General features: G+C 38.1%; 1 protein-coding gene across 1 annotated transcript in view; it reads left to right on the top strand.

The window, feature by feature from the left end:
* Positions 1-27925, top strand: part of LOC104572448 (uncharacterized) — a 154873-nt gene that overhangs the window by 62583 nt on the left and 64365 nt on the right. The window contains exons 12-14 of the mRNA XM_088521722.1: positions 916-1077; positions 7932-8011; positions 11347-11486. Coding sequence (XP_088377848.1) covers positions 916-1077; positions 7932-8011; positions 11347-11486 — 382 coding nt within the window. The remainder of the gene's footprint in view (positions 1-915; positions 1078-7931; positions 8012-11346; positions 11487-27925) is intronic.

A 27925-nucleotide genomic window follows, 5' to 3' on the forward strand; every position in this document is an offset into this window, starting at 1 on the left:
GCTCAGGGAAATCCTAACCATGGCACTGGCTGTTTAACCTGCCCGTGTTAGAGAAGAGGAATTATCAGCCTGGGTTTCTAAGGAAAGTGTATGGTGATGGCTAAGCTAGCTTTGTCCCAGCAGGAGGATGGTCTCAGTGAAGGAGACCTGCAATACAGGGTGAATTAACCTGCAGTGAGCATTGTGTTTGCACTGCTATGCTGCTTCCAGTAGCAGAAATGTTTGTTGCTGCTGCTTTGGTGGATAGAAAAAGTCCCATTGCCTCAGTAGTCTTTGGACCCATTTTTGACCATTGCCTGAAGAAGGTAGCAGACAGATTTTCTAGGCATCTTCATTTCTTCATTCCAAAAGTCTATTTGTCCCTCCTTCCTCTGGTTCTCTACGCTCTGACAGTGTAAAGGAAAAGAACAACTAAGCTCTTTTAAAATGGCTTTTTTTGTTTTGTTTTTCACTAGCATACAATGAACTGTCTAATGGATAGCTTGTGTGCCACATGCATCAACCAGAAAAAAAGTTAAAGCAGATGAATTTTTTTTTGCAGTTCCCAGGCAATGAGCTTATCCTGTAAATAAATACTGTACAGAAGAACCATTTTCTTGTATGCAATTTATCTGCTTACTATATGAGTTAGAGCACTTCTCTGTTTTTCTTCCATCTGTCCCCCTGCCTGGCTGTTAAAAACAGTGTAGGTTTGCACCACTTGGCTTCCACAGTTCTTGCAACTTGCTGGAGTTGTAAAGCTTTAAACAGTTGTTCAGGTCTTTAACTGTAAATTAGTTTTGACAGGACTGCTAGGCAAAGATGTGGCCCATCCCATCGCGATGCTAGCCGACAACCCCTTACTGCTCCTGGAGCAAAGAAACATGTGGAAGGAATTGTTCTTTTACATTTCACAGCTTGTCATTTCCTCTGCAGGGCAACCTCTGACCTCCCTGAAAGATCCTGACACCCATAAGGGAAGTATTCCCACTGTTGTAAAGGAAGTGGAGAAGCAGTTTAATGCTGCGAAAGGAGGAGAAGCGTGTGTGTCAGAAGAAGCTGGGAGGAAAAGAGAAGAGCTTAAAATGCTTCCAGCAGGTTAGGACTTTTATTGCATGATTTAATTTGCGGAAAGTTTGCAAATAGATCTGCTTGGCATCTGTGTGAATACCCTCCTCTGCCTTCCCCCTTGCTCTGCGATATCATCTCATAATTACTTCAGTGGGCAAAGGAAGCAATGGAAGAGTTTAAATCAATTGTGAAGGATCAAAAGCAGCTTACGTGAGAAGGTGCAGAAGTAGTGGGCTCCTCTGTCTCAAATGTATTAGCAGGCCAAATGTGTTAGTAATTACAAGGTGTGCGTGGAGTGCACTGACAACATTAGATTACAGCTGGTGTTTCCGTGACATTTTTACATCCTTTCATTTTATTTGGTCATTTATATCCGCGGATCACAACATGTTGCTATTAGGTTGTGGGGAAGTATTTTTTTTTCCCTGCACCATGTTAATAGCTATATCCTTTGTTAATTGTACTGAACAAAATTACTTATGAGTGCCTGTCCGGATTAACATCAGGTAGTGTTTATTTCTGAGTTGTGACATTTCTTTTGAAGGCAAAGAGCTGTAAGCTGCACAGTTAGTCTTTTATACTGGGTAAAGCATATGTGTCTGAGAACTGGGTAAAGGCACTCCTAGGTCCTATTCTAAAATAAGATACCACCATGATGTCCGGAGGCAGATTTACCAACAGAGAAGGAACTGATGATGTCAAGGTTGTACCTGCAGCTCCCTGTGCTCTGTTCACACTTGCACCCGCACACATGGCCAGGATCAAGGCACTCCTGGTCATGGCAAAAATGTGCAGGTAGAGGTATAGTTGAGTGGCTGAATGGGCACTGGGAGCCTACTTGTCCTCTACAGTCAAAGGCAACACTCATGGCAGTCCCACTCACCTCTAAGAAGATGAGGACCAGCTCTTGGTTTAGGGAAAAGTGGAGTCTAGCTCTCTCTTGTAAATAGCCAGAGTGAAAATGAAAGTAAATGAATCCCGTATTTTGAAAGGAAAGAGCAATTCTCCTCTTGCACCAGGAGGCTGAAATGGACTGCCTTTATGCGCTGAACTGAAAAATTACTACATAAGAAAGACCTACCTGGGAGTTCCTGTCTAAGCACTAGCTCTCAGTCTTTTTCAAATTCACAAATTCACCCAAATTATCTACTGGAATTTTGCACACTTATTTTGAGGCAGTTGATACTCCAGCTTTCCTTTTACAGCAGCCCATGAACTGTAGTTTGTAAACCATTTTATTGGAGGTTTTTGTCTCAGCTGATTACAGAAGATAGCTAGGACTGTGAGTCTGCTGATATGGGTATACCTCGTGTCAAGCAGGTACAAACAGAGGTAGGCGCTAGGGCAGCATTGCTTAGGATGGATTTGTAAGCACTATGAATGGTGACCATCATAGATGCAGTAGAAGTAAGGGGTGGTGACTGTTTTGGTTAAATAAATCCAGCATTGCTTTATTTATTTTTGTAGACATTGGTCCTTCCAAGAACTTCCATCACAGCCTTAGCCTGGATTTTTTTTTCCAAATTTTACTTTAGTGGAATCCACTTTGTAGTTCATTTATTTGTGCATTAGTTTTGCAAAGCAGGTTGGAAAAACCAAAATATTTTAAATGTAAGCAGCCTTCAATAACAGAAGATGCTGAAAAAATACAGTGGTATTTTGACATCTGTTTTTTTTTTTTTTTTTAACTGTTTTTCTGTTTTATTTTTCCTAGACAACATTTGCATGTTTCCAAATTTAGAATCCATGTTTCAAAAAATAATTACAAGTTATGCAGGTAGACCACTATTCTTTTTTTCCTCTTTCCTGTGTCCTGTCACAAATGTTTATCTAGCTATAAAACTACTGTGTTGAATTTTGATTCCAATTAATTATGTAGAATTTGGCAGAGTTCCAATGCCAAACAAAGGCATATAGTGCCCAGATTCTCAAATCAAGAGGTTCTCTTACGAATACCCTGTAACAACATAGTTAATAAGTGGCCTGGTTTTGAAAGATACCGAATTTCTACAATTTTGATTGAAGACAGGCTAGATCCAACAGTAATTGTTTTGCAGTCTGAACAGATCGTTTGAGGATCTACTCAGTATACACTGTAATAAGAATCGTAGAATGATTATTGAAAAAGACCTTCAAGATTATCGACTCCAACCGTAAACCCTTTGACACCATCCCTGCTAAACCATGTTCCTAAGTGCCTCCTCTTCACGCTTCTTGCCGGGGATCGTGACTTCACCACTTCCCTGGGCAGCGTGTTCCAGTGCTTCACTTCCATGTAGAAAATCTTTCTAATTCTTGAGGCCATTTCCTCTTGTTCTATCAGTAGTTATTCTGGAGAAGAGACTGACCCCCGCCTCACTACAACCTCCTTTCAGGTAGCTGTAGAGAGCAATAAGGTCTCCTCCACGCTAAATAACCCCAGCTCCCTTAGTTGCTCTTGTAAGGTCCATGCTCCAGCCCCTTCACCAGCTTCATTGCCCTTCTTTGGACACGTTCCAGCACCCCAATGTCTTTCTTGTAGAGAGCGGCCCAAAAAATAAGAGATAATACTCTCATCTACTGATGATTTGAAGAACTGATTTTGTGTAATAGGCTATCTTTCCTGGACCATCAGCAGACCTCCAAAGCATCACTGGATTTGAAATAGGTCAAATAAATAGATTTTCACTTATCTTCATTCACAAGACCACATAGTTTTTCCTTGATGAGCTTAACTTTGACTACTTGCTAAATCTATTGCTATTGTTAATTTAACACAAAACTTTGATTTCTTAAGGATCGTCACTAAAGCACAGATTTTTTTATGATGGAACACTGTCACTAATGTAAACATTAAACTCAATATCTACACACAGAACTACGTAGGGAAAAATGTTTCATTTTGAAATCTCCTTTTAGTTTCAACAGAAGCACCAAGCAACAAGGAATTATACTGTAACTGATGTCTGATTTGAAGCTTCAACAGTGCCTTCATTTTCCTCCCTACCAATGCTCATCCTAGCAGACAGCTGTTCTGCAGCCTCCTCTTTCTTTTTTCAAGGTCTTCAATTATGCATGCACCACAGTAAAAATCCTGGAAATGTATAAAATATTCCTCATAAGTATTGTTAATCAGGCTTTTATAAACAACTTGTATTTGGATTTGACACTGCCTCTGTCATTCCTCCCGCCTGCTGCATCATTGTGTTTCTGTGGCATATCCAGGACAAACTTCTCACTCCAGTTTTTCAAACCTTCTAAGTCAAAAAGATTCTTTTGCTTAGAGTGTATATTTTCTGAAATAAACTCAATATGGTCTGAGCATATTTAAGATCTTTAGTTTAAATACTCCTCTCCGCATACACCTATGGAAAAACACTAGGTGACTGCACTGGGAAGAGAATCTTATCCGTTCATGACATCCAAGAATATTTTCTGTCTGAGCAAAGCTTCAGAACAGCACCTAAGCAAGGATGGCACCTGGAGGTCAGTGTATTTGCTAAGTCCAGATGTCCACTCCAGTTCAAGAAAAAGAATGCAGAGGCTGCTTCATTCTACTTTAACTGTTACAGTTGGAGAGGAAGAATTTATTTTTGAAGTTTCTGAAAACCTGCTTGTTTAGGTGAGAAATGTTTCTGTTGAAAAGGTTATGTTTATTCACACAGCCACCTCAGAAACTATTTTGTGAAATCCAGTGAGCCTGGATTCAGTGTGATATTTCTATTCCTCTGCTGTAATTTAACCAAAGCAGTGATTTCTGTGTCTGTTGCCCCACTCCTGAATGGCAACCTTCTAATTTTTTTTCCCTCAAGACTACAAGAAAAGCTGTATGTTTCAGAAGGGAGTGGACTTCATCCTCCTCTGCTTTGCAGCAGTGTAAGCTGAAAGTATTTTCTTCCAGACCACTGTGAGGCAGATTGGATTCATTCATAAATTAAAATAATTTCCTAGATGAAGGCCTTTCTATTTCTTTTTGCCCATATTTTTTTTAAACTTTTTCAAAGTTCAACTTCCTTTTAAACCTTTTCAAAACTTCTTGTTTGTAATCGGACGTACATGCTAGCTCCTTCCCTTTCATCACAAAAGCCATCTTTGTTCTTTTTTAAACAAGCTGCTCATTAGGAAAATTTTCTTAGCCCCAAGTGGAATTTCTAGCAAAATAAGAGACCAGGAAGAATGGAAGCACCAACACACCAATGATAGCGGATAGTCTACTAACAGTTCTGTTTTCTTAATATAGAGAAGTTCTGTGGATTTGCTTGGTTCATACTGCATGTCTCTCATGTTTTAGATGGGAGATCTGGGCACTAGTCATTAGGTTTTCTCAAACTTGACTGTTGAAGATGTTCCATTTCATATTAATAATGCGTTAAGTAGAATGAACAACTGAATTTCTAACCTCCTGGTCGAATGTTCAAACAGAGGAGACTCAGATTCAAGTTCCATACTGGCATGCCAAGATATAAGGATATAAGACTGCTCTCAGTGTTGTCAGGGTTTGGAACTAACTTCATCTGACCAGCCCTCCTTATTTGTCTTATTCAAATGTATAACATTAACACTGTTCTGCTGGAGATCTTGTCAATATTTTGTCACAGATTCATGATAATGTGGTTGAATTGTGATTTTTATTGTCTTAGCCAGACCCTGGTGTAATTACACTTTCCCTGCTCTGATTTCCAGTCATCTTAACTCAGAGTTTACACCACCAGATGTATATTTATCATAGTTATAATCCCTATTTTTGATAATTCTTGCTTGGTGCTATTTTTTCCTCTTCGATTTGTTCATTTTGATCATGAATGGTATTTTGTTCTCCTGTCAAGGAACAAAATGTATTTTGAGTCAATTTACTAAAATAGTCACTGCTAAGTGCTATATCTGGCCAAAGTTGACACCTTTGACATTTTATAAAATGGCAAAAATAACTGTATTTAAGGTATGATTTATGGGCACTGTATGTCAAAAGAATTTATATGTTATTACAGTTTCTGATGCAACCATCTTAACTCCTTCAGTGAACAAATTGCTGATAGGGCAGCTAATTAATGCTTTATTAGTTTTTTGTGGTTAACTGTAATAGGTTATAAACAAAAAAATCAATTTAATTATGCAGAACTGTGTGATTCTTGTTCCTTTCTCTGAACTGCTTTGTTTTGTGTCTGCGGAAGAATTTTTACATAGCTCAGTTTTTATAAGACACATTTTCCCCTGCTAACTAAGAGCAACTCCTATGATTAAAAAGTAGACTGGAGACTTTAGATGTCTTTCTGATTGCTGGCCTCTATTAAAAACTTCTTAAAATAATAGATAGGTTTAATTCCTCAAGCCAAAGAAAAATTGTATCATCTTAAGTATTTTCCATATTTATTATATTGATGAGACTTGGCTGCAGAGGAAAAAAAAAAAGGAAGCAAAATCTCTTGTATTGCAAGTTTTAAATGTACCAGGCTAAGGTTTACTTAATTAGAACCTCCAGGCAATAAAGGAGCCCTTTTTTAAATTCTGTGAATCTTAATATGCTAAATAATGCAAAGCTTCGACTCTTCAAGCATGAGACACACATCTGGCAGCTTAACATTTAAATTACAGAAAAAAAAAACACTTCAGTAGTAATTTTCATGAAGAAAAGAATGGGAAATGTATTACAACTAAATTTAATTTCTTTTTAGATTTTTCATCCTGTCTAATTGCAAGCATTTGCCATCTTTATTTATTTATTTTCATACAGTTTTTTTGTACTTTTTACTGATCTTTAATTTGAGCAGCTTCTTACTGCTACAGCCATTGAAGAATTACATTGTGTTTTTACTTAGCAAAAATTGTTGGGAGAAATCTATGAGGAATTAAAATAACGAAATCACTGGTATAGAAAAAGAAAAGCCTTACAAATAAAATAGAAAAAGAGCATGTCCTGATTAAATAACAATCTTTGTTTACTTCTCCTTCACATTTCCTAAATTTAAAGATTTTTTTTCCTGGCCCTGGCGATTACTAATTTGTCCCTGAAAAAAAAAAAAAAAAGGTCAAAGTCTTCATTATTTCAGCATTATTTCTTCGCATAACAAAGAAAATATCAGTGGCCATTTTTTTCCAAAGAGGTACAGTTATATTTTAATGTGTTTGTGGGTTCATATGTATAATCACATGTGCAGGATATATGCAGAAACTTAAAATAGTTATACTGTATATTCGTATATCCATTGGTACACACACAGACATACTGAGACTCAAAGATGTGATGCTGTGTATATGCACATCTTCAGCTATAATTCCTAAGAGCAGATTTTATCTGTATTCCATTTTAAGTACACTTGACAGCATTTTATTGAGGGAAGGTAGAGGTAACTGGGAAAAAAAAGTAAAAATAATGATTAAGTGTATTTTGGCTTATCCTCCTGGTGCTGTGTGGCAGACCTTTATTTTTTCTCAGCACTGCTTGCTGTGATGTAGAAATGCATTCTTGCTCACACTGCAGGCCACTGCTCTACAAAAGCTGGGCAGGCATGCTGCTTGAGCAACTGTTGCATAGAAAACCTGAGTGCTTTTGATCCCCATGCCTCATTTGACGATATCCTCACATGGCCATTATGTCTATACAGCAAAATTAACTTCATTCTCTTTTCTAGGGTAGACGTTCTGTGTGTTAAAATGTCCTCTGCTGTTGTTCTTTCTTCTTATGTCCATTATTTCTGTTTTTCTTATGTGGTATCTATACAACGGTCATTTTCATCATCACTGTATCTGAAGTCTTCCCTGCATTTATCATCCTAACACTGTGGGAGGTAGGAAAAAACTACCAACATGACATTCAAACAACAACGACAACAACAACAAAATGGTTCCTTCCATTGTAGAGGTTTGTCTCATGTACCAATACAAATATACGCTTTTTCTTACAGAAAATGATTTTTATCAAGATTGCTGTGGCAGCGCAGATAAGGACTGTGATTTGTTTATGCTAAAAGACCACCATGGAAAGGTAATGATGATCCTCTGAAGTCACAGTCTCTCTGAAAGTGCTCAGTGAAGCTATTGGATCATCTGCCTGGACTATTTAGGAAACAATTTATGGGTCAAGGTAGCTATGATAATTTCCAGCTGCTTGTGTTTCACAGATGTGCACATGTATGTAGGGATATATACATACAGTGGGGAAGTTTGTGAGTACATCTTTTTATTTTCCTCTTTTTTTTTTTCTTAGTAAATTAAAAACATTAAATATATTTTGAAGTAAAGAGACCCTAGGACAAGGTGAGACAAATTTTCTGAACTGTGCTTTTGAATATTCCTGGAGTCAGAGTACACTGCGGCCATGCTGGTCTAAGGAGAGGAATGGAGCAAAGATTACAGGGAGACTCTTCATAGCAAGTAATGATCTACTTGTAAATATGCATGAGCAACAGCAGATGAGGGAGCTGGAAGTTCCCTCCATTTTAAACGACTAAGTGACTTATTTCTTTAGGGAGATGAGGACAACCCAGAGAAATGAGAGCTCTGTACAAACAACTGTGGATGTGTCTACGTGTGTGTATATGTATGTGTCCTGTATCTGTAGAAATAGCAATTTAAGGGCTGATGGAGTGGGTGTAATTGGCAAACCAACCCAACCCATGGGAGTGGCAGAGTGAAATTCATTTCCTACAATCCCATAATAGCAGATTGCCTTTGAACAAAATACCATCTTCTTATAGGAACCTCTGTTGTAGCTAGCTCTTGCAGCCACATTAAAGTGACCCGATTTCAGCAAGGTACGCAAGCCCATGGGTAATTCACTACTGTCTAGTCCCTTTGGACTCAGTGAAATGACTCACAGGCTTACAGTTATTGACATGTTTAAATAGATTTCTGACCTGAGCCTTGTAGGAGAATACTCTGGCACAAAAGAAATCTGAGCATGTGAAATCTTCTTTCAAAGTCTGTAAGAGCTCCTCTTTTTTCAAATGATCGAACTGTAATAGTCAGAGATCCTCATTTTAGCAGGAGCAAGATTTAGACACTTTTCTCAATCATGTCATTTGGGTCCACTTTTAACTTTGATAGTAAAATTGTCTTTTAAAGTAATTCCTCTTACTTATTTCCTATAGGAAAGAGTAAAGAACTAATGTAAAAACAAACTTAAGATGGAAGACAGAAATTCATGTAGGTGACTGTTTGCACAGCAGCTCCTTTCCATAAAGATTTTTTTTTTTTTCCAGCAAAAGTGAATAGTGAGCACCGAACCTCACTTTTGGGGCGAAAATATAGAATACTGCATCAGGAAAAAAAGATTTTCTTTCTCTGTCCCTCCTGCCCCACAAATCACCTAAACTACAGAGTTACCTATAGTTTCCCAGAAGGTATCTTCTGAATGACAGGAGTTAATGCTTTGGCTCTGGTGCAGTAAGCATGCATACAGTTGCATGTATTCAAGGTATTAAATAGCAGCTAGGAAGGACACAATGTTTCTGGTTAGCGGTATCCGTGAGAAGTAAAATATATTCTGTGGCTATGATCCCCACTGTCATGCTGTTAAGAGAACTTCTCATTTCTTTACTTCAAGCAGGATCTACTAGTCTCAGAGAAATTCACTCATAAAGCTTTTATAATGCCTTTGGGATTTATGTCTTAAATAATATACTTTGTGCAGAGACTACCTTCATGGAAACCATGTTAGTGTGAGCACACACTACCTGCTAAGAAAACTTGATTTTTTCTAGGGAATTAATTCAGGTAATCATGTTGCTGGAAGTGCAATGCTATCTCTACTTGCCTGATGTTAATATGTAAAATATCTTTGAGCATGCTACCTGCTCCCACTCTAGCTTAACTATTCTTTTTTTCCCCATAGGATAACCTTTTGACAATATATTCCATTGCTTATGGCAGCCTTTCAAATGACCACTAAAAATATAAAGATTGTATCATGTTTACTGATAGCTGTGTTTAGCATTATGTAGGCATGGATGTGAACCTCTGTCTGTTATGTCCATGAGCATTAAATTAAAATTCAAAATGCAGTTGCAGTCCATGCAATCAAGTTTGAGAATGCAAATCTAACTTTTAGAGAAAGTGGTTTATTGAGCAAAAATATTAATCTTTGTATTTTTCATAATTAGCAAAGTACCTAATTATGTTATTATGTCAAATACTAAAGCTACATTCCAGGGAGCCCATTTGAGGCTGCTGAGATTTGTAGAGAAAACCCAAATATTTTATTCACTACAGTCTTCATACATGCCAAGGTTAAAAGGGACTATAAATCATTTTGGTTGACTTTTCTAGTATGGGCTAGAATTTTTCAACCACTTACTCAATAAGATCAATAATATGTTTATCTAAGGTCCTTTAGTTTCCAGAGATTCAACTAGTCTTCATGGTGAAAGCATCAAGGGCTGGAGAACCAAAACTTCCCTCTGTGTTTACCTCTAAATGGTATATTCCCCCCTTCCCCATTTATGAGAAACTGTTTCCAGTGTGAGCATAACTGGCTTTAGCTTCATTCCCTTTATTTTGGACAGGCTTTTTCACTAACCATTAGCAAACTCTTTGTGGAGCTTGTTATTATCCGTATGAAGTTATTAATACATAGCCTCATTAAGTCAACTATGAATCTCCATTTGGCAAGTTACAACCTCTCCGTCTCTGTTGGTGGAAGCTATGTTTTGCTGGCTGATGAAGGTGCAGTTAATGCAGAGCATTAGGGAGACCTCCTATCGCTCCAAAGACAGATGGTAGCAGTGCCAGATCTGGCCCAGTGCATATAAGATTACTACTCAAGAGACAAGTGTAGTTGGCATTCCCTACTTTGTAGCTTGATGAGTTGTTTGAACCACAGGCTGGCAACATCCCGTCCCCTCCCTTATGCTGGCCTTTGTATTTGTGCAAGGTGGCTTGGATCAGATTGGGTCCAACTGAGAGTTAACCCAGTAAAAAGAAGGAGAAGAAAGGATAGTGGCCAAGTGGAATTAATTTCCTTCCCAGATCAGTCCTCCCCAAATGCTTCCCTATGTGGATGCCTGAATTCTTGGGCTGAACACAGGCAAAAATGAGCAGGTAGGGGAAGTTGGGTGGCTTCTCGCAGTAGTAACATGAGCTCATGGCTCTGTAAGAGCTCTGGTGAAAGCACAGCCTTCCAGGAATGTGAGTTTGTTCACTGAACACTACTCTTACATATATAAAGCCAGGTTTACTAGGCTGTATCATAGGTTGTTATACACTGAGGGATAGAACAGAGCTGGAAGTTCAAGCTAGGGCAAAACTGGAAGCTCTTGCTTTGCTATCTGTATTAATGACCTGAAAGACCTTCTTCTTCTTCCTTTTTTTTTTCATTGAAAGATCAATTGGAATAACCCACCTGAACAATGTTATCAAGAAAAATCAGGCCTTGTAAACAGTGCAGGAACAGAAAAAGGAGGAACATCTTCAAAGACGAATTTTTACTTGGAGGAGTTAGAGAAATACACTTTTTCTGTGTGGTAAGTAATCTTAGCATCAAATAGCTTTGTATCCCAAAAGTATGCCTTGATGTGCAGCAAAATCCAACACAAAGGCTGATGATTACCCAAGCAATTTCAGTTTGTCCCCTTTGTACAAATATGTTGTGAATATGAGGTTTATGTGCTGTTTTCCACAGAGGTCATCCTCTGTGGGTGGTTTGGGTAGTGAATTTGTGTGAATACAATGTATTTTGTTTTTGCTTTTTATTCACTGTGGCCCTTGGCCTTATTTACAGCATGCAAACCCTCCCTGAAATACAGAATTATTGATTTTCTCGTACATTCCTTCCCAGTAGAACTTTACAAGTATAAATTAATTTATCTTTGATTTTTTTTTAATCTTTAGAATCATTGTGACATACGGAAGGAGCATTCTTTTTATTATTTACAGATAAGGAAGTTAGTTAAAATAGATGCATTTATAAGCAACTGAAGACCCCCTTTTTAAATGTATTTATTGTTGCTTATGGGTAGAGCTCATCAGAAAATGCTGGAACCATTTTATGCCTGGGAATGCAGCTTTGACATTGTTGCACTGATCTGAGAAGCTGCTTAAGTTTTGTCAAAGTATTCTTTAGGAGAAGAAATGAAGAAATGTTTATAAAAAAATCCTATAGCAACATTCTAAGGACAGCACACTCCCTTTAAATATTGTTTTTTCTTTTTTTTTTCTCTTGGAAAATACTCACAGGGTAGTGGACAGAAAGGATAAATCAAAATAAAATTAAGAAGATTGTGTCAAAATTGAATATTTTCCTTTAATTCATCACTTTTGAATAGCAGTGTTAATTCAGCTAGCATTGCCTGCTCCCACTGTTTTATTTATCTGTCTCTCAAATTGGATAGGCCAAAATACCATAAACATTTTCTATCCCAAGGTGCTGCATTTCTCTCTCAGGGAGCTTCACTGTCTCTCTTGCATGGCTTGCAGAGTTATGGTGATCCAGTCAAGTTTAGAGTCAGCAACTGGCCAGCATTGATCTTCCATTCTTTCCAAAGTCCCTCAGCTTGAAAGTGTTGGGAAAGGGGCCCAAATCCGTCTCTGTCCACATTCATATATTCCTGGAGCACACGATACTTCCCAACCCCATTCGTCCCTGCAGCACCCTGGCCTTGTTAGAATTGAAAACAGTTTAGCATTTCTTCACTTTCAGCTTTGATACCAGCACAATGTCATCTTCCTCAAGAACAGAAACATCAGGAAAACAAATCATTCCGTTTTTGGTCTAGTAATATTTGGCATACTATATGCAGAAGGTGTCCTTCATCATCTTTCTTTTTTCTTTCTTTAGAAACAAACCAAACAAAACCAAAACCAACAACAAAACCCTGAGAGTTCATTTGAATTCTTTATGTAACTGAAGGAATATCGTATCCCCCTGAGTTCCATTTGTTAATATATCAGCATGTTTCCCCTGTTACTCACTTCTGTCGGTGTTTTCTCCTTCCCTTTTCTCTTCTACTCTCCACCAAAGGGCGTCAACCCCTCTTTGTTTCCAGACTTTTCTCTCTTCTAGGATTGCTACCCTTTAAAAAATGCAATACAAGATAATTAGCTACTACAAAACTTTTTAATAGGACTGTGGATCTGGGGGTAGCTTAGATCTCAATAAACTTCAGAGTTTTAGATGCTCTAAGATGCAATCTGAACAATTTCCTTGATCTTTTATTGCAGCTGGTAAATCATTTATTGGGGCAGGTTATTTTACAAAATCCTCTTTAAAAACAAAATCCCATAAAATGTATTTATCATAAAATACTGTACAACCAACAGTCTTCAAAGTTGTGCATAGGATGTATTAATTAAAAGCTAGTGTTGCACCGTGACAAGTTAAAAGTATCCGCTTCAGTCTGTCTCTCTCTTTCTCCCTGCCTCTCCTTGCTCTTTTTTTTTTTTTTTTTAACTCTCTTCTTTCCTCTCTCTCATCCTCTCTTTTCTTCTATTTTCTTCTAGGGCTTGCCAGCGGGGAGATTGCAGAGTATGAGCAAAATATTCTTTGGAGATCGCATTTTTTTCTTGTGATAACTGTGATTTTTTTCTCGTTGCTACAGCATGGTTATCCTTTGCCATTCATATTAATTTAACAGTGGCATCTCACATCCACAGGCTGTAGTCAAACCTCCTTATAGTCAGCATTATACACATATAGAATAAAAGGATCGTGAAGCCCACAGCCTACAGCTCAAATCTTACAACCTACTGAGTTGCTTTTCCACTATGCCCAAATACAGCCTTGCTGGAAGCAGTGAATGAGAGGGGACAAGTCCAAAGCATAAAAGAAAAAAGGGGTGGATACAACAGGCAAACACAGGCACACATTGACGGGAGGTGCGTGTAGGTGCTGGAATAAAGTGCAGTGCAATCCTGGAGCTGCTAAGTGGTTGCTGCAGGTTTTGCAGCCGTTCCTGGAGCACCGACTCCCAGGACCTTTCCCCACGGCACGGCTTCCCCAGGTTTTCCTTTTCACAGCAATTTGCATTTCTAGAACGAAAAGCATATGTGACCTGCTGCAGAACATGGATGTTTTTTCTTGTCTTCTGTCTAAATAGGACAGGTGAAATCAGTTACCTTGGAGGTGAATATGTTTGGAGGGATTTTGACCCTTGCATCCCAAAAGCTGGCTTTACACAGAGAACTGAAAAAGGGAAAGCAAAAAATCTTTTCTCTCCAAATAGTAATTTGAAACTGTTTCTCATTATCTGAAATTCTGTCTTGCAAAGAGAATCATAAGGGGAAAAACTTAGGAAAAATAAAAAATAAACCCCCCTTGACATTTTTAATCCAACTATGTATAGAAAGGTTTAAAAGGATAGTTTGCAAACCTATTCTCAGAAGATTTCTAGCCTTGTTGTTCAGTTCCAGAAACAAGCAAAATTTGAGGGAAAAAAGCTGTTCTCTATAACACCAGTTTTGCTATAACTGAGTAATAAATGCAGATATAAATACAGAATATTTTCAGTAATTTAGCATATCATCACTGCTTTCTGCACCATTTACATTGGAGATAGGAATAAGATCGCAGCTTTCAAAAACTTGTATTAGTTTTAAAATATGAAAATGGTGATAAAAGCACTCTCTGTAACTCTAGAAGCCCCCAAGCTTCAGTTTAGGTATGAATAATGAGCTTCAAGTTCCAATCACCAGAAACTTATCATCAAACACAGCTCTTAAGGGTTAATATTACAGACTATCATAAAAATAACGATCATCCTTTGTCTCGGAGCCATTAGCTTTTTAACAACGTGCCTGTAGCCCCTACCCAGGCTAAATGCTGCTTTGAAATATTTCCTCCCAAAACCCATACGTGTTACGCCGACTCTGGCTGACTTGTGTAAAAATAATTTATTGTAGGGCACTGCCATTCATGGAGAAATATGTAGTGCCCTACAAGGTGGCAGGCAAAGGGGTAGGTTTCTACAGGGCTGCCCGGGTGGATCTGATAGAGCAGTGTGCCGACATCAGTGCCAAGCTGGTCTTACAGGGATTTATGTGCCTGCATTCTGGACTCAGTGGGAGTAGGCCCAGCTTTGGTGCTGCCTTGCTGCCCCTGAGAGCAGGTGCTGCAGCCCCAGCCCCAGAGGGGAGCAAGAAGCGGATGCGAAAAACAGGCTCCGGGGGCTTGCGACCCTGTAGCTGCACCTATAAAACCATGGCTTTGTGGTTTTACCTACCAACTTGTTTTGGCCAAACCCCTGAGAAAGCTGGGGAATAGGAAGAGTTAACTGTAAACAGTGCAATATAGGGAAGTTATTTTTTTAATAAAAACAATAAACTTTCCTTTTATAACACACATGTGATTTGACATTGAAATAAATGCAGATGCTTCTTTGCTTGTTGTATTCCCTGTTGTGCTTTCTAAAACACCTTCACATATGGTTTGCCTCATTCCTGTGAAACTGCTTGTTGTTTATGTCATACAAACAGAACAGATTGAATTTACACTGAGTAAGGAGGATGATGAATTATACGTTGGAGGAAAATCCTTGTCTGCATGTTTAAAATTTGATCAAAATGAGTGTTGCCTGCTTAAAAAGTTTCCCTAGATTCTCCCTTGAGCTCTTCTAAAGATTTCATTAAAATAAAAAAAGATTGGTTGGCTGCCTGTAAATGCAACCTTTTAGTCAAATATGTAACATTTACCTAAAAGTAAAGGTCAAATTTTACCATTTTTTATAGCTGCCCTAGTAGTACCTGCTTCATGTAATATGTTGTTAAGAGTAGGCATTCAACTTTCTTTTGAAAAACAGAAACAGCTCTACATAGCTTCCTTTAAAAAGTGCCGCTCATTTCAAAAATAACTTGGAGAAATGTTTTCTCAGTAACTGCTAATGGTCTACCTAAAAGCTACTTTGTTGTTTTTGTTTTCAATTTGAAGTGAAATGTACTTAATATTTTTCAAGATGGAGATTTAAAGGTAGGTCAAGCTTCCTCTGTTAGGAGAAATCAAAAGTCCAGTTGTTTTCTGTGAACGCCTTCAAATCTTTCTTAAAAATACTTGAACTTTGGTTATGAGAGCAGGGAGTGGCTCCAAGATTGGTCTTGATTTTGGACTCAGTGGGAGTTTTGTTCAGGAGGCAAGTCACATCATGGTATAGGTCATGTTTTTTTCCATGTTTTCACATGTCAGATGGATGCACACATCTTCACATCTTTGCCAGTCGGTTGCTTATAGCAAGCTGGTATGTATTCCTATAGAGTTTCTACATTAGTTTCAGTTTTGAAGGTTTTTCTCTGTTCATCTCGGAGATGAAGACAGAAGGGACTGAACTGTAGTGATGCCGGTAATGGACTTGTGTGGTTGCTGTCATTGGTTCTGACAGCGCTGGAGCAGCAGGCAACTGCTCCATGTCCCTGGAACACTCATCTCATAGTTGCACCCTCATCTTCTCCAGGAGAGCAGGTTTATAATTCCTACCAAAGTGCCTTTTCCTTCCTTCTCAATCCAGATAATTGCTGCTTGGTAAAAGCAAAAGTAGATCATTCAGATTTGGCAATGCTAAGGTATGATGGCAAAGTTAGGTTTGATGACAGAGCATGGCTCTCAAGCAGATTTTTCACAGAAATCAGCAGTTTTCCTTCTCTTTCATAACTGCTAGGAATATAGCTCCTCCAGCCTGGTCTCCCAGAGCATTTGGAGTCTGTGACACGAGGATGGTCTCAGTACCTCTGAGGGTACTGCAGGTATTTCTCCCTTGTGGGCATTTCAGACCCTTTAGCCTTCACTCCTGTGCAGAAAAAAAAAAAAAAAAAGAAAAAAATGAGAATCACATTTCAATGTAGTTGAATACTCTTTTGCTGAATGCAGGCTTTGAGGAGGTGGAAGGTGGAAGGCTTGGCAGGCTTGCTGTAAAGCACTGGGTAGGGGAAATGGGATTGTTTGTCATATAATATGTATTTTGTTTTCATGAGCTAGAAAAGATGACATTACTGATGACTAGTAGAGAGGAGCAAAGCTATAAGTACGGTATGCACGGTCATTTCTAATGAATAGAATGAATAAAAATAATAAGTGCATTACAGGACTAACCGTCACATCTTCAGGGCACTACAGTAAATAAGTGGGAGTTATATATGTGCATTAGTAGCAAAATGGGTACCACACTTTGGATCCTATTGAGTACAGTGTGGGAAAAAATATGATAGATTGCTGCTTTTTATCTGTCACTGTTGTGGCACAGAAGCATAGACCATATGTATGTAAAACGACTTTGTTATTTCAGTAAATTCTCTAACTCTTTCTGTTCTAGCCTGTAGCAAAATGAATAACTAGTTGAAGATCCTTGTGGGATAGTTCTGAATCTATCAGAATAAAATACCTTTTCAGAGATGTAATTATTATTAAATATACAGTGATGTGTGGAAAAACAGCCAGATAAGTTAGCAAGATCTCTGCCCTTACATTCTTCCAGTATAAAACGGGATGCATTGCAAGGAATCAGAACGAGTGGCGGTGGTGGGCTGAGAAGAGGAGGAACAGGAATGTTTGAGCACATATGGGCCATATAATCTGAGATTCTTGTTTCTTGTCTCACTGCTGATGGCCAAAGTAAACCTTAGAGTGGTAAGGTGAGAGAGGGGAAGTCAAGGAGTGAGGTTGCTAGAACAGTGTGAGAGAGGTGGCCCTTATGCTTAAATTTCAGTGTCTTAGATTCTGCTCCTCACTGCCTTGGAATTTTGCCCTGGGTTTAGGGGGAGCACAATATGGTCCTTGCTGGCAGTATCAGCTGCAACAGGATGATGATTGAGGCTATAAAAGGATGCAGGAGAAGGCTGGAGTTGCCCAATCTTGGTTCCAAGAACCCAACCCACCCTGCTATGTTTAGAAATGTGATTACTAAATTCTGAATAAACTAAGATTTTTCTGCCTTCTGATTTTTGAGGAAGTCCAGGAAACTGAGCATTGCAATAGTCATGCTCAGAGGTTATGAAGGTAGGAATTGCTCTCTCAAGTTTAGTTTTATATAGACTGGGTGCTCTCTGGTGTACTTTGTCTGCAGAAGCTTCTTGCTGGTACATATATCTACTGCAGTTTATATTTTAGATCTCTGCTGAGAGATAATGATTGAAAACATTCTGGACAGTTTCTTTTGTGGGATTTAGTCTGAAAAAAGCCCCTGGTTCAGCCATTCTTTCTTGCAGCAGTACCAAAGGCCATGTCTTTCTCAAGAATGTGCAGGGATGCCCTCTCTGACTGTTAATCCTCCAGTCTAAACAATTGCAGGCGGAGAGAGCTGGGGAAGGAAAAAAAAATCCCTAAGCCCTCAGAAATATTGCTCAGAAATAGAGGGCAAGCTATTTTACAGAGCTTTTAACTAACTACTAATGTAATTTGTTCTGCATTGTTTGCCCATTAATCCCCAAATTACTGTTCCCTTTGAAGCTTGCTTTATGCAGAGGAAACAATGCTACCCTTAGCCATCACATGTATCTCTTTAGATGGGATGACTGTCTATTTTTATTTGCTTTGCATTACAGTTAAATGTAATACAGAGCCCTTCTAGAATCTTTGTTGGTAAGTTATAGTATTTCAAAGTTGGAATCATTTCCATTTCAAAACATTGCATCATGATCCTCAGCTTCTAAAAGAGGGCGTCAATGTAGGTTTGTGACACAAGTCTTCAATTTAGCATTAGATGTGGCAGGAATTTTGATCAAAGAAAATTGCTCTTTTCTCTGACTGTCTGTCTTTTTGGTTTTAACATATGTACCTAGATGTTGGGTTTGACCTACAAAATGGCAAAGGGCAAGGGGTGAAAGATGCATATTCAGTCTGCTTTATCACATGACAAAGCATTTCACTATCTGCAAGTGGAGAAATGCTTCCCTCTCTCTGGATGTGTAATATGTGCAAAAACGTAAGCCAGTTGAAAACAGGCCCCCCGTTTTCCTGCAGAGAGCTATAAGAACCGGCATCTCCAGCATGGAAGCCTCTCTCTTCTCCCTCAGCTTCCAGGGAAAATATGATAAATTGATCTGCTGAAAGCTTTGACTACCATAGTTCCTTTTATTTTTTTTCTTTTATATCAAGGTAATTGATAAATGAATAAATAAATTAGAATTTTTAGGTCCTGAAAAAAGAACAAAAATTGGTTCCAAAAAACTGATGGAAATAACTTCCTAGATATTTTTAAGCATTCCCAAATAAATGGGCAATCCAGATTTTTAGGGTCCTGGCAGGAATTTCCAAACAGTGGCCCACGGAATAATTCCAGCTGATACCCCAGTGGCTTCCCAAAAGCCCAAGCTTTAGTGTCAGCTGTACTGTAGCCACAGAGATGTGATTCTGCAGAGTGCTGCCATTGATCAACAGAGTCATGGGAGATGAAAAGTCCTCCACTAGTGCTTTGGTCAAGTGGTCATTATTTAGTTTCCCAAGTAAATGCGTATATGCTGTGCTAATAATCAGTCTGAATTATTTCTGGAAGAGAGTTTTCAAAGCAATTTACAGCAATCTGGCATCCCAATGGTAGCCTCTCTCCTGTGTATCAGTGATGAAATGTATTACATTAAGAAGTCTGTTTGTTAGACTATTCGATTTCTCTAAAACACTGGTCCATTTAACATATTGTGTTGATTTTTGATTACGAAAGATTTCAGACCTTTACTTTTTTTCCATAACAATTAACAGTGGAAGAAGAGATGTCCATTAGAAGCTGTGTCGAAATCATTGCAAATCATTAACCTTAAATTCACCTTAAGTGAGAAATTTAGTGAAGTCTGACTTGGAACATATATAAAATCCTCAGTGTTTTGATCAAGTGACAGAAGAAGAAATATTTTAGACCTGACCCAAACAACATTGCAGCCATGTGGAGTGTTCCTGCTTATCTTCACTGGTCTTTGGATCAGGCACTGGAGATACAGCCTGTATTTCAGGGATTTACTATCATCTCTAACTTTGGGAGCAATGCCAGGCCTGGGAATACAGGTTGCATTCCACATGCATCAGAAATAGCCCTTTTCCTACTTTGAGTAATGTTACAGGAACAATAAAAAATTCTTGCTACTGGGAATGCAGAGCTCAGTGGGACTTGGATGGGACCTGACATTTATACAGTTCATCACTACTGTAGATCAAGGAGCGCTACTTTCAGCAAAGAATGCATATTCATTCTTTTTTGTTAGCCTTTGCTTCAGTGCATTCGTGATAAGATTGTATGGGTATGTAGCTGTGTTTTAACAGTTTTTTAATTTCAGTTGTTGCTTGAAGCACTATGCTGGAAATTAGACACTTTTAGTAGTTCAATTATTGTTGATTTATGCATCCCGCTTGTAGATACAGTGAATGTAGTTACTATAGTAAGGTTGTCTAGTTCTGAATGCCAAATGCCAAGTTTCAGAGCTTAAGTCTTGGCAACTGCAAGACTTATTGGCTTGGAATTTGTCATGCCAGCAGTACTGCCTTGTAGCATTTACTTGATTCTGTGATTCTATGACTTCACAGATTTTCATTAAATGGGGGGAGATGAGAGAATAGTGCTGCTGATGACATTGTGCATCAAACTGCTTACTAACATTACAGAGAAATCAGCTCAAAATAACATACGCAAGGATTTGCTCTCCCGTTTCCTACATTTTATTGGAAATAAAGATATAGAAATGTTAATCAGGAAAGCTGATATATTTAATATCGCCCATTCTTGAAAAAAGAAAAAGAAAAAGCTTAAAACAGCACAGTGAACTAAAAATACAGTGTTATGCCTGAACATTCATTAACTTTGTTCTAATTTCTCTTCTGGGGTTATGAGTCAGCAGAAACTAGCTAAAGTTCGGCATCTACTCTAAGTCTTTTGCTAATGACAGGAAAAGTTACAGAAATAGATAGGGACTCATTTTCAGATGAGGTGAATCGTTAAAGTGCCATTTTCAGTGGAGCAATGACGGCTTACTCTGGAAGAAGAGTAAACTGTATACTAGTCTACATAATACTTTTCATCACACCATAGGCTGTCTACATGTGAAATATAATGCACCTAATGGCATTTAAATTAGCTGTCACTAGAGGCATCTCTCATATTATAATCTTCTAAAGTCAACTGCAGGGTGCTCTACTATTTAGCCTCCCTGTTCCTTTCAAATGAAATTGCTTTCCACCCAAAGATGTCAGCTCTTGCTTTCCCCTTGCCACCACTTCCACATGTGCAGCTCTAACTGATCCCTGTTCCATGGGGAAGGTTACTAATGATGTGGTGGCTCAAAGCTTTTCCGATAAAAAACTGGAGTAAAAATTTTGCATGGTTCAAAAAAAACCTCTTTTTTCTCTTGTCATTATTTCTTTCTAGAGCTTGGGAGATAGTAACCTACATTTTATCTGGGGAGTCTATAAAGATATTTTCTTATATGGTATTAACCAGTATTTGAAAAATTTGGCTTTCTGAAATCAACATTGCTTTGTTCTCTGGCTTAAAAAACAAAAGCAAAAATTTTTAAAAACACCAAAACCAAAATGTATCAAAGGTCTAACATTCTTTTGATCCCTGTTTGAATTTCTCATTGTCTTTGAATTCCTTCTTCCAACCCACTAATTTATTGATGCTCTTTTCTTAGCTAATTTGTGTATTTGAAATATTTCCAATTTCATTGTTTTCCCCTTTTATTCATTAGTGGTGCACAGGTTTTCTCAGGCAGTTGAAAAATACATGCTGTTGCAGGATACTTTTTAATCCATGTTTGTTACTAACTGAATTATACATGGGTGGTATAGCACATATTCTGTCTTTCATCCTTATCTGTAACTTCATCATTACTTTCAATCTGCAGCGAAAAATGTGACTAACATGTTGTGTGGTATAAATAGACACTGCAGGTTGAGATCATTTATGCATGGTTTGAATTTTGATGAAATTTTATACTGCCCTCTGGGCTAAACACTTAACCTAAGTGATTGTCCCAATAATTTTGTTGAATCAAACCTTTTCAGATGGAAGATTTACCTTTCATTATCTTCTAAATTGTTTACTATAAAGCTTTCCAGGAGTGTTAGGAAGCAAATAAAAAGGACAAAGTTGCTGTTTATCAGTGAATCTGTGAATCATTATCTTGTCATTATAAATGACTGGAAATAGGAATATAAAATACTTTAATTCAAAAGACAGCAAATTATAGCAGTCCATTCTCAATATTTTTTGTTGTTTTGCAGCCACTAGATTGCAGTTTATACTAAGTCAATGGTATAAATATAGATCTCTCTATCCACAAACATTTGTGTTTGTGGATATATCTGCATTTAGTACAGTTCAGTGTACCAGTTTATATGGTTCTTAGTTTTCATATTTCTTAATTACCAGAATTATGTGATCATGTGTTCCCATGTTTATTTGCTCTTAAAATTGCTTAGAAATATTTCTATTATTTAAAAAAGAATTATTATTCAGGTCTACAGTTGGGTTATTTTTTATTTCAATTAAGAATGTTCTATCCATAGCTTTATTGATTTTGATGTTTAAAAGTCTGGAATTTGTTATTATGAGCTGAAAGTAATCATTGCACACTGACATTTTAAGTACAACAGTAACCCAAACAATTGTCATTCATTCCGTTAGAGAAGATAGTTCTACTTCTCGCAAGAACCAATTATAATATAGTGCTCCTGTCCTTTAACTGGAAAACACTTCTTCTTCAGTTGGCAGCTGAGCATTTTGTAGAGATTTTCGCTGTACATATCTACAGCAAGTCCGGGCAGGCTGCATAGCCCGCAGTGCTGTGTGGGGTCTTGTTCCCTTCAAGGGGCTGGACTTGCACCAGGGGACACTGGATGGTGGCATCTGCAGGTGAGGTGGCACCGTGAGCAGGGCCGTGGGAATGGAGAGCTGGCTAACGGTTCTGACGAGCAGGGCTTCTGAATCAGAACAGGTTCGTGTCGTCAGTGTTGAAATCAGAATGATTTATCAAGAAAAAGAATCCCACAGAAAGGCAGCTTTTCGGGCAGCCTCTGTTCAGGCAGAAGTCCCAGGTCCCCTTCGCACAGCAGTCTCCATGGGAAATTTTATGGCCAGTCTTTGTGCAGACTCTTTCAGAGGTGTTGAGCACCCACTGTGCCCATTAATTTAAATAAGCCCATAATGTGGTTAACGTTTAATAAAGTTGCAGTCTCCCCATGAACCAGGTTTACTGAGTGTTGCCTTCTTTCCTGCTGAGCCTGAGTCTGTCGGTCTGGATAGTGTAAGAGACCTGTACTCAGAGCCCACCTTCTCCACTTGTGATTGCTAGAAATCTCCAAGCAGAGACTGCAGAGACTGTATTTTCACTAAGTAGAGAAGACTTTTGTTTGAGGGTAAGCTTGTACACAAGTAAAGTGAAAAGTGGATAGGTTTGTACTTTGAAGAGTCCTTTTGAAAGCTACATTTCTACTAAGTAATCAGAATTTTATGCTGGTAATTCTGATAAGTAAAAGCAGCCTATTGAGTCAGTGCTCACACTGTGCTGGAAAGATAGGTTACTGTTCATTTAAAATCTCCAGATGTAGAGGTAAAAAAAAAAAAGTGCATATTAAAAAAAAAAGGCAAAATGAAAATATATCAGATCCTTCACCAGTTTGAATTAGCTTGCAAAGTCAGTGACTTCAGCATGGCAGTTATGTCAGCTGAAAATTGGTGTTTAGTGTACACTTTTTATATGAAGGAGGAGGCACTGTTTACCTAAAGGAAATGTGAAAAATATGTATGGATGTTTTGTGTGCCAGTTTGTTCTTATTTACAGTAGAGAGCCCAAGTAACTGTGACAGACAGCAAAATTCCTCATCTCTGGCATTCTGAATTTAAATAGACAGGTGGTTGTTGCTTTTGTAACCAAGCTTAGTCTTGTAGGCTGGCTGCTTATGTTTCCAGTGTTGTGTCATAGTAAATCTAACCAGTTCATTGTTTGAAAGTCTGCACCAAGCCCTTATCTACAACTGAATCTCAACTTATTTGTTATTAGGGAGGAAAAGAAGATTTTCAGAAAAAAATATTTTTAACGTTTAGTGTAGACAATGGTCCAGTGTTTCCATCATGTGTTTTAATATTAGATAGTTAAATAGGGGGTTAGATCTATAGTCAGGGTTTAGTTCGCCTAATATGAGTAGCTAAAACTTGATTTTGCGTTTTGGTGGCATCCTGGGGAAGATTTGCTCCGTGTGGAGTTCTCACTTCTTTTTCTTTCCTAGAGATTTGCCAAGCATTCCTCTGTCCTCCCACGCAGCCTTCGGCCGCCCTCTGGCAAAGTCAGAGCATGGGCTCTAAGCAGAAGGACAGTGTCCAAATTACTCAAATAGAAAAATAAAAGATGTATATTGAATTTCCATTCTTCCTTTCTAGTAGTAGTGCAATCTCAGTACTCTGTGTTGTCTACCACAATGCTTAACTCTACATTTTCTTACTATTGTCATTGCTTGGGACATGCCTGTATGCTAAAAGCTGGTTGCTGGAGTAGATGACACCATTATTTTACAGCCTGTCTCTAGCTACCCACTGAAATGAAGAACATATCTGACTTCACCAGAATCATGGTTATGTGATATTACCACCATGACCAAGATTTTTTTTTTTGACAAAGCTTTTTTCACTAGAAAATTAAGATTTGAAAAAAAAAAAGAAAGAAAAAAGAGAAATTGTGGGAAAGAGATGATGGTAACTCCTTTTCTGATTTAGGAAAGGATAACTGGAACAAAGCTTTGAGATTGTTGAAATCTTCCACCCTGACATTTTGAAAAGAACATTTGTTTTAAATGACTTTTTGTTTCACATGGTTTAATGTACACACAAAGGTTTATTTTCCATCAAAAAGGTCAAAATCATTTTGAGCAGTTTAAATGTTCAAATCAGATCCTTTCATTTGCCAGAAGATCAGTTCATGAGCATTTTTATGATTTCAGCATTTTCATTTGGGATCAGAATTGTACTTGAAAAACTTCACACAAAGAGAAGGCCACTTCTCTCCTATCCTTATTCTTCAATTAATAATTTTAAGAGACATTTGTGTTAAATATTTTTAAGAGACCTTTGTGCATTAATTAAAGTGAGCTCTCATGCAGCGTGAAATAAATAATACAGATTCTCTTTGCCTGCATTGATCATTACCTGGAGTAACTCCTGCATCTCGTGACAAAGAATTAAATTTAGCATGAAGGAAGAACAAATGGGCAATAAAGACAGTTCCCCTAGCTGCTACTGGCTTATCTGAACAACTCGGAGAATATCCTTGCTATCTGTGCCTTAGCATCCTTATTTTATTCTCACTGTGATATGTGGCATGGATAAATATTACAGATATGGACCTCTGCATTTTTTTCTGCTTCATATGGGTGCTTTTTACATGACTTCAGTCAGACTTGTAAGCTCCTTCTCTGCAATTTCCCTGTCCATTCTCCTGCATTTTCCCTACATTTGTGTTTCAATTTCTGCTAAAATCAGTACATTTCACTTTGGAGAATTCCCTGAATTTTAAGAATTGATTGGATGAGGTGCTCAAAAATTATCATACTATGGGAAGACTGTCTCAAAGAAATGTTATTGAGTTTTATGTTCCTTTCTCACCCAGCTTCATAGAACCTGGATTTTTCCAGGCGAAACCCCTCTTTGCCTTTTGTGTCTGGGTGGAATTTGAAGACTGTCAGCATTTGTTCAAGATGTCTGGACCCTTAACAACCTGTTTGTAAATTCTAGATACATCCATTGGGTCTAGCTCTAGCAGCAGCAGCAGCTCTTCAGCAACATGAAAAGGGAGTCCTCCGTGCCCGAGACATCTTAGGTCTATTGTGTGGATAATAGTAGCATGCAAATGTGCAATAAATCTTCTGCATTCTGTATGTCCTGGACATACTGCATGCATGCAGCTCTCTGGACCATACTTCTGTGGTAGATCTAACACATCTCTGCCCATTGGATTGACTGTGTTTTATAATTTTTTAAAAATGTCTTTGTTATGGGAAAGCCCAGGCAAACATATGGACACCTTTAGTAGATCAGCTAAGGTTCTTGAATATAAACTGAAAGTTATCTTAATGATTCTTTTGTAACAACAACAACAACAGAGTTTGATATTGTTTTTTATGTTTATGTGATTTTCATTCAGCACAAAAAAGAGCTGTATTCTCCATTTCAGTTCTGTACTTTAAGATTTTTTATTACTCTGTTCTGTTAGAAATTTAATTTCCAAATCACATGGCTCAGGACAACCAGAAATTAAAAAAAAAAAAAAAAGAGAGAGAATCACATGTCAGGGCAGGACTTTCTTTTCTTTTTCTCCGTTTCTGGAATTATGGCTTGAAGAGTCGGACCACATGAAGTTTTCAGATGCTGTTCAATATTGGGAATTCCAAGAATATTTGTGTTAGACTACAAATTGCATATTCAATATGCCCACCATCTGCCTTCTTTTTTTTTTTTTCTCGTTTTTTCCCCTAACTTAATGTTGGACTGAAATACCACCTGATGGAGTAGCAGAGGCAATTACAAAGATCTGTTCAATAAACTTAGATGAGCTTATATATACAGCAGCCCATTTTTTTCAAAGGATTTATTGTCAGTCAAAGCACTGATTAGTAGGCAATTTGTAGCAGTCACTTTTTTCCAGCCTGAATTTGGGTGATAACAATATGAAAAGAACCTTTAAGAGAAAAGGCTTTTTCACTGGGTGCACTGAAGAAAGTATGAAAGATGGTTGCAGGGTAGAAGAGGCAGTTTGGTCCAGAGAGGAGATCAACCCTGGGAAAGATGAGGGAAAGAAGCGATCCCGACTTGCTTAAGCATGCTCTGACCTCAGTACTCAAGAGCAAGGAGGAATTGGAGAGAAAAAAATCGGCTTTATTAAGGCTATGTTTACGAGCACCGTTTGCCCAAGGAAAAGATATTTCATGAACACAGAGAAGCCATAAAACTGGAGTTTGGGAAGTTAAACCTGGCCTGATATGGCTCAAGCTGCTGGACTGAGGCATCTGATTTTTCTGGAGATCTGATACCCATGCCTGGAAAGTATGCCAAGACAGACCAAGGAAAGAAATGTTATTTCTGTCTTCTGACAATGTTACACAAGGTCACCGAGAGAAAAAAAAAAACAGGGGTAATTTGACAATTGGCACATCAAGACTTAGAAGCCGTATTAAAGGAACTATTAGACATGTGAATTAATTTTCCTTTGCCTCATTAAGGATCATCTTCACTGTGCATCTCCTGTTTGAAGCAGCAAGCATTCACTTTTAGCAATCATTTTTACACGTTTTTGTCATGCTATGACAAGTCACAGCCCTCTTGAGACTTAAGGCAGGGTGTAATATAGTATGATTATTGTTTCTAGTTTCGGGAATGACTCTTAACTTCCCAACTAAAGTTGGAAGCTTCAACTAAAGTGAAATGTAGTTCTTATTTTGAATGATGTCTGTGAGCAAAAGCCTATGCAGTTCAACATTTTTCAAAACCAGTTTGTGCCATGATTTTAATTTTGTTCTTTTGCAATAACTGAGCACATGCACAGTTGCACAGTTTCCTGTCTCAGATTGCACTCAAAGCCCCAAAAGAAGAAAGAAAAGAAAAAAAAAGAAAAAAACCCAGGGTACACTCTTTCTTTTGCCATGGGAACTCTGAAGTTGCTGATGACCTTCATTAAATGCCACAACCAACTTTTGACACACTCAGCAGTAAGTCTCATGACCCACAAACAGAAAGTCAATCATCTAAGTCATGGAGTGGCTGTATTTGTCTTTTGTTTCTAGAAACCCACTGCTGGAATCTGCTGAGTGCCTCCAAAAAAGTAGCAGAAGGTTTGCTGACAAAAGGCACAGTCTTTGTAATTCTTACCTTTAGATTTTGAGCCCAATAAGTAAAAGGTGTCTAAATAAGCTGAGGAAAAATAATAATAATAATAAAAACTCCCCAAATCCAACTCTTCTATAATGATCTGAAGTCTTTAACCTAAAGGAAACCCATCAAACAAGACTTGTGAA

This window comes from Tinamus guttatus, unplaced genomic scaffold, assembly GCF_059628265.1.
Source record: "Tinamus guttatus ecotype Peru unplaced genomic scaffold, ASM5962826v1 Tinamus_guttatus_pri_ptg000131l, whole genome shotgun sequence".
Classification (NCBI taxonomy): Eukaryota; Metazoa; Chordata; class Aves; order Tinamiformes; family Tinamidae; genus Tinamus; species Tinamus guttatus.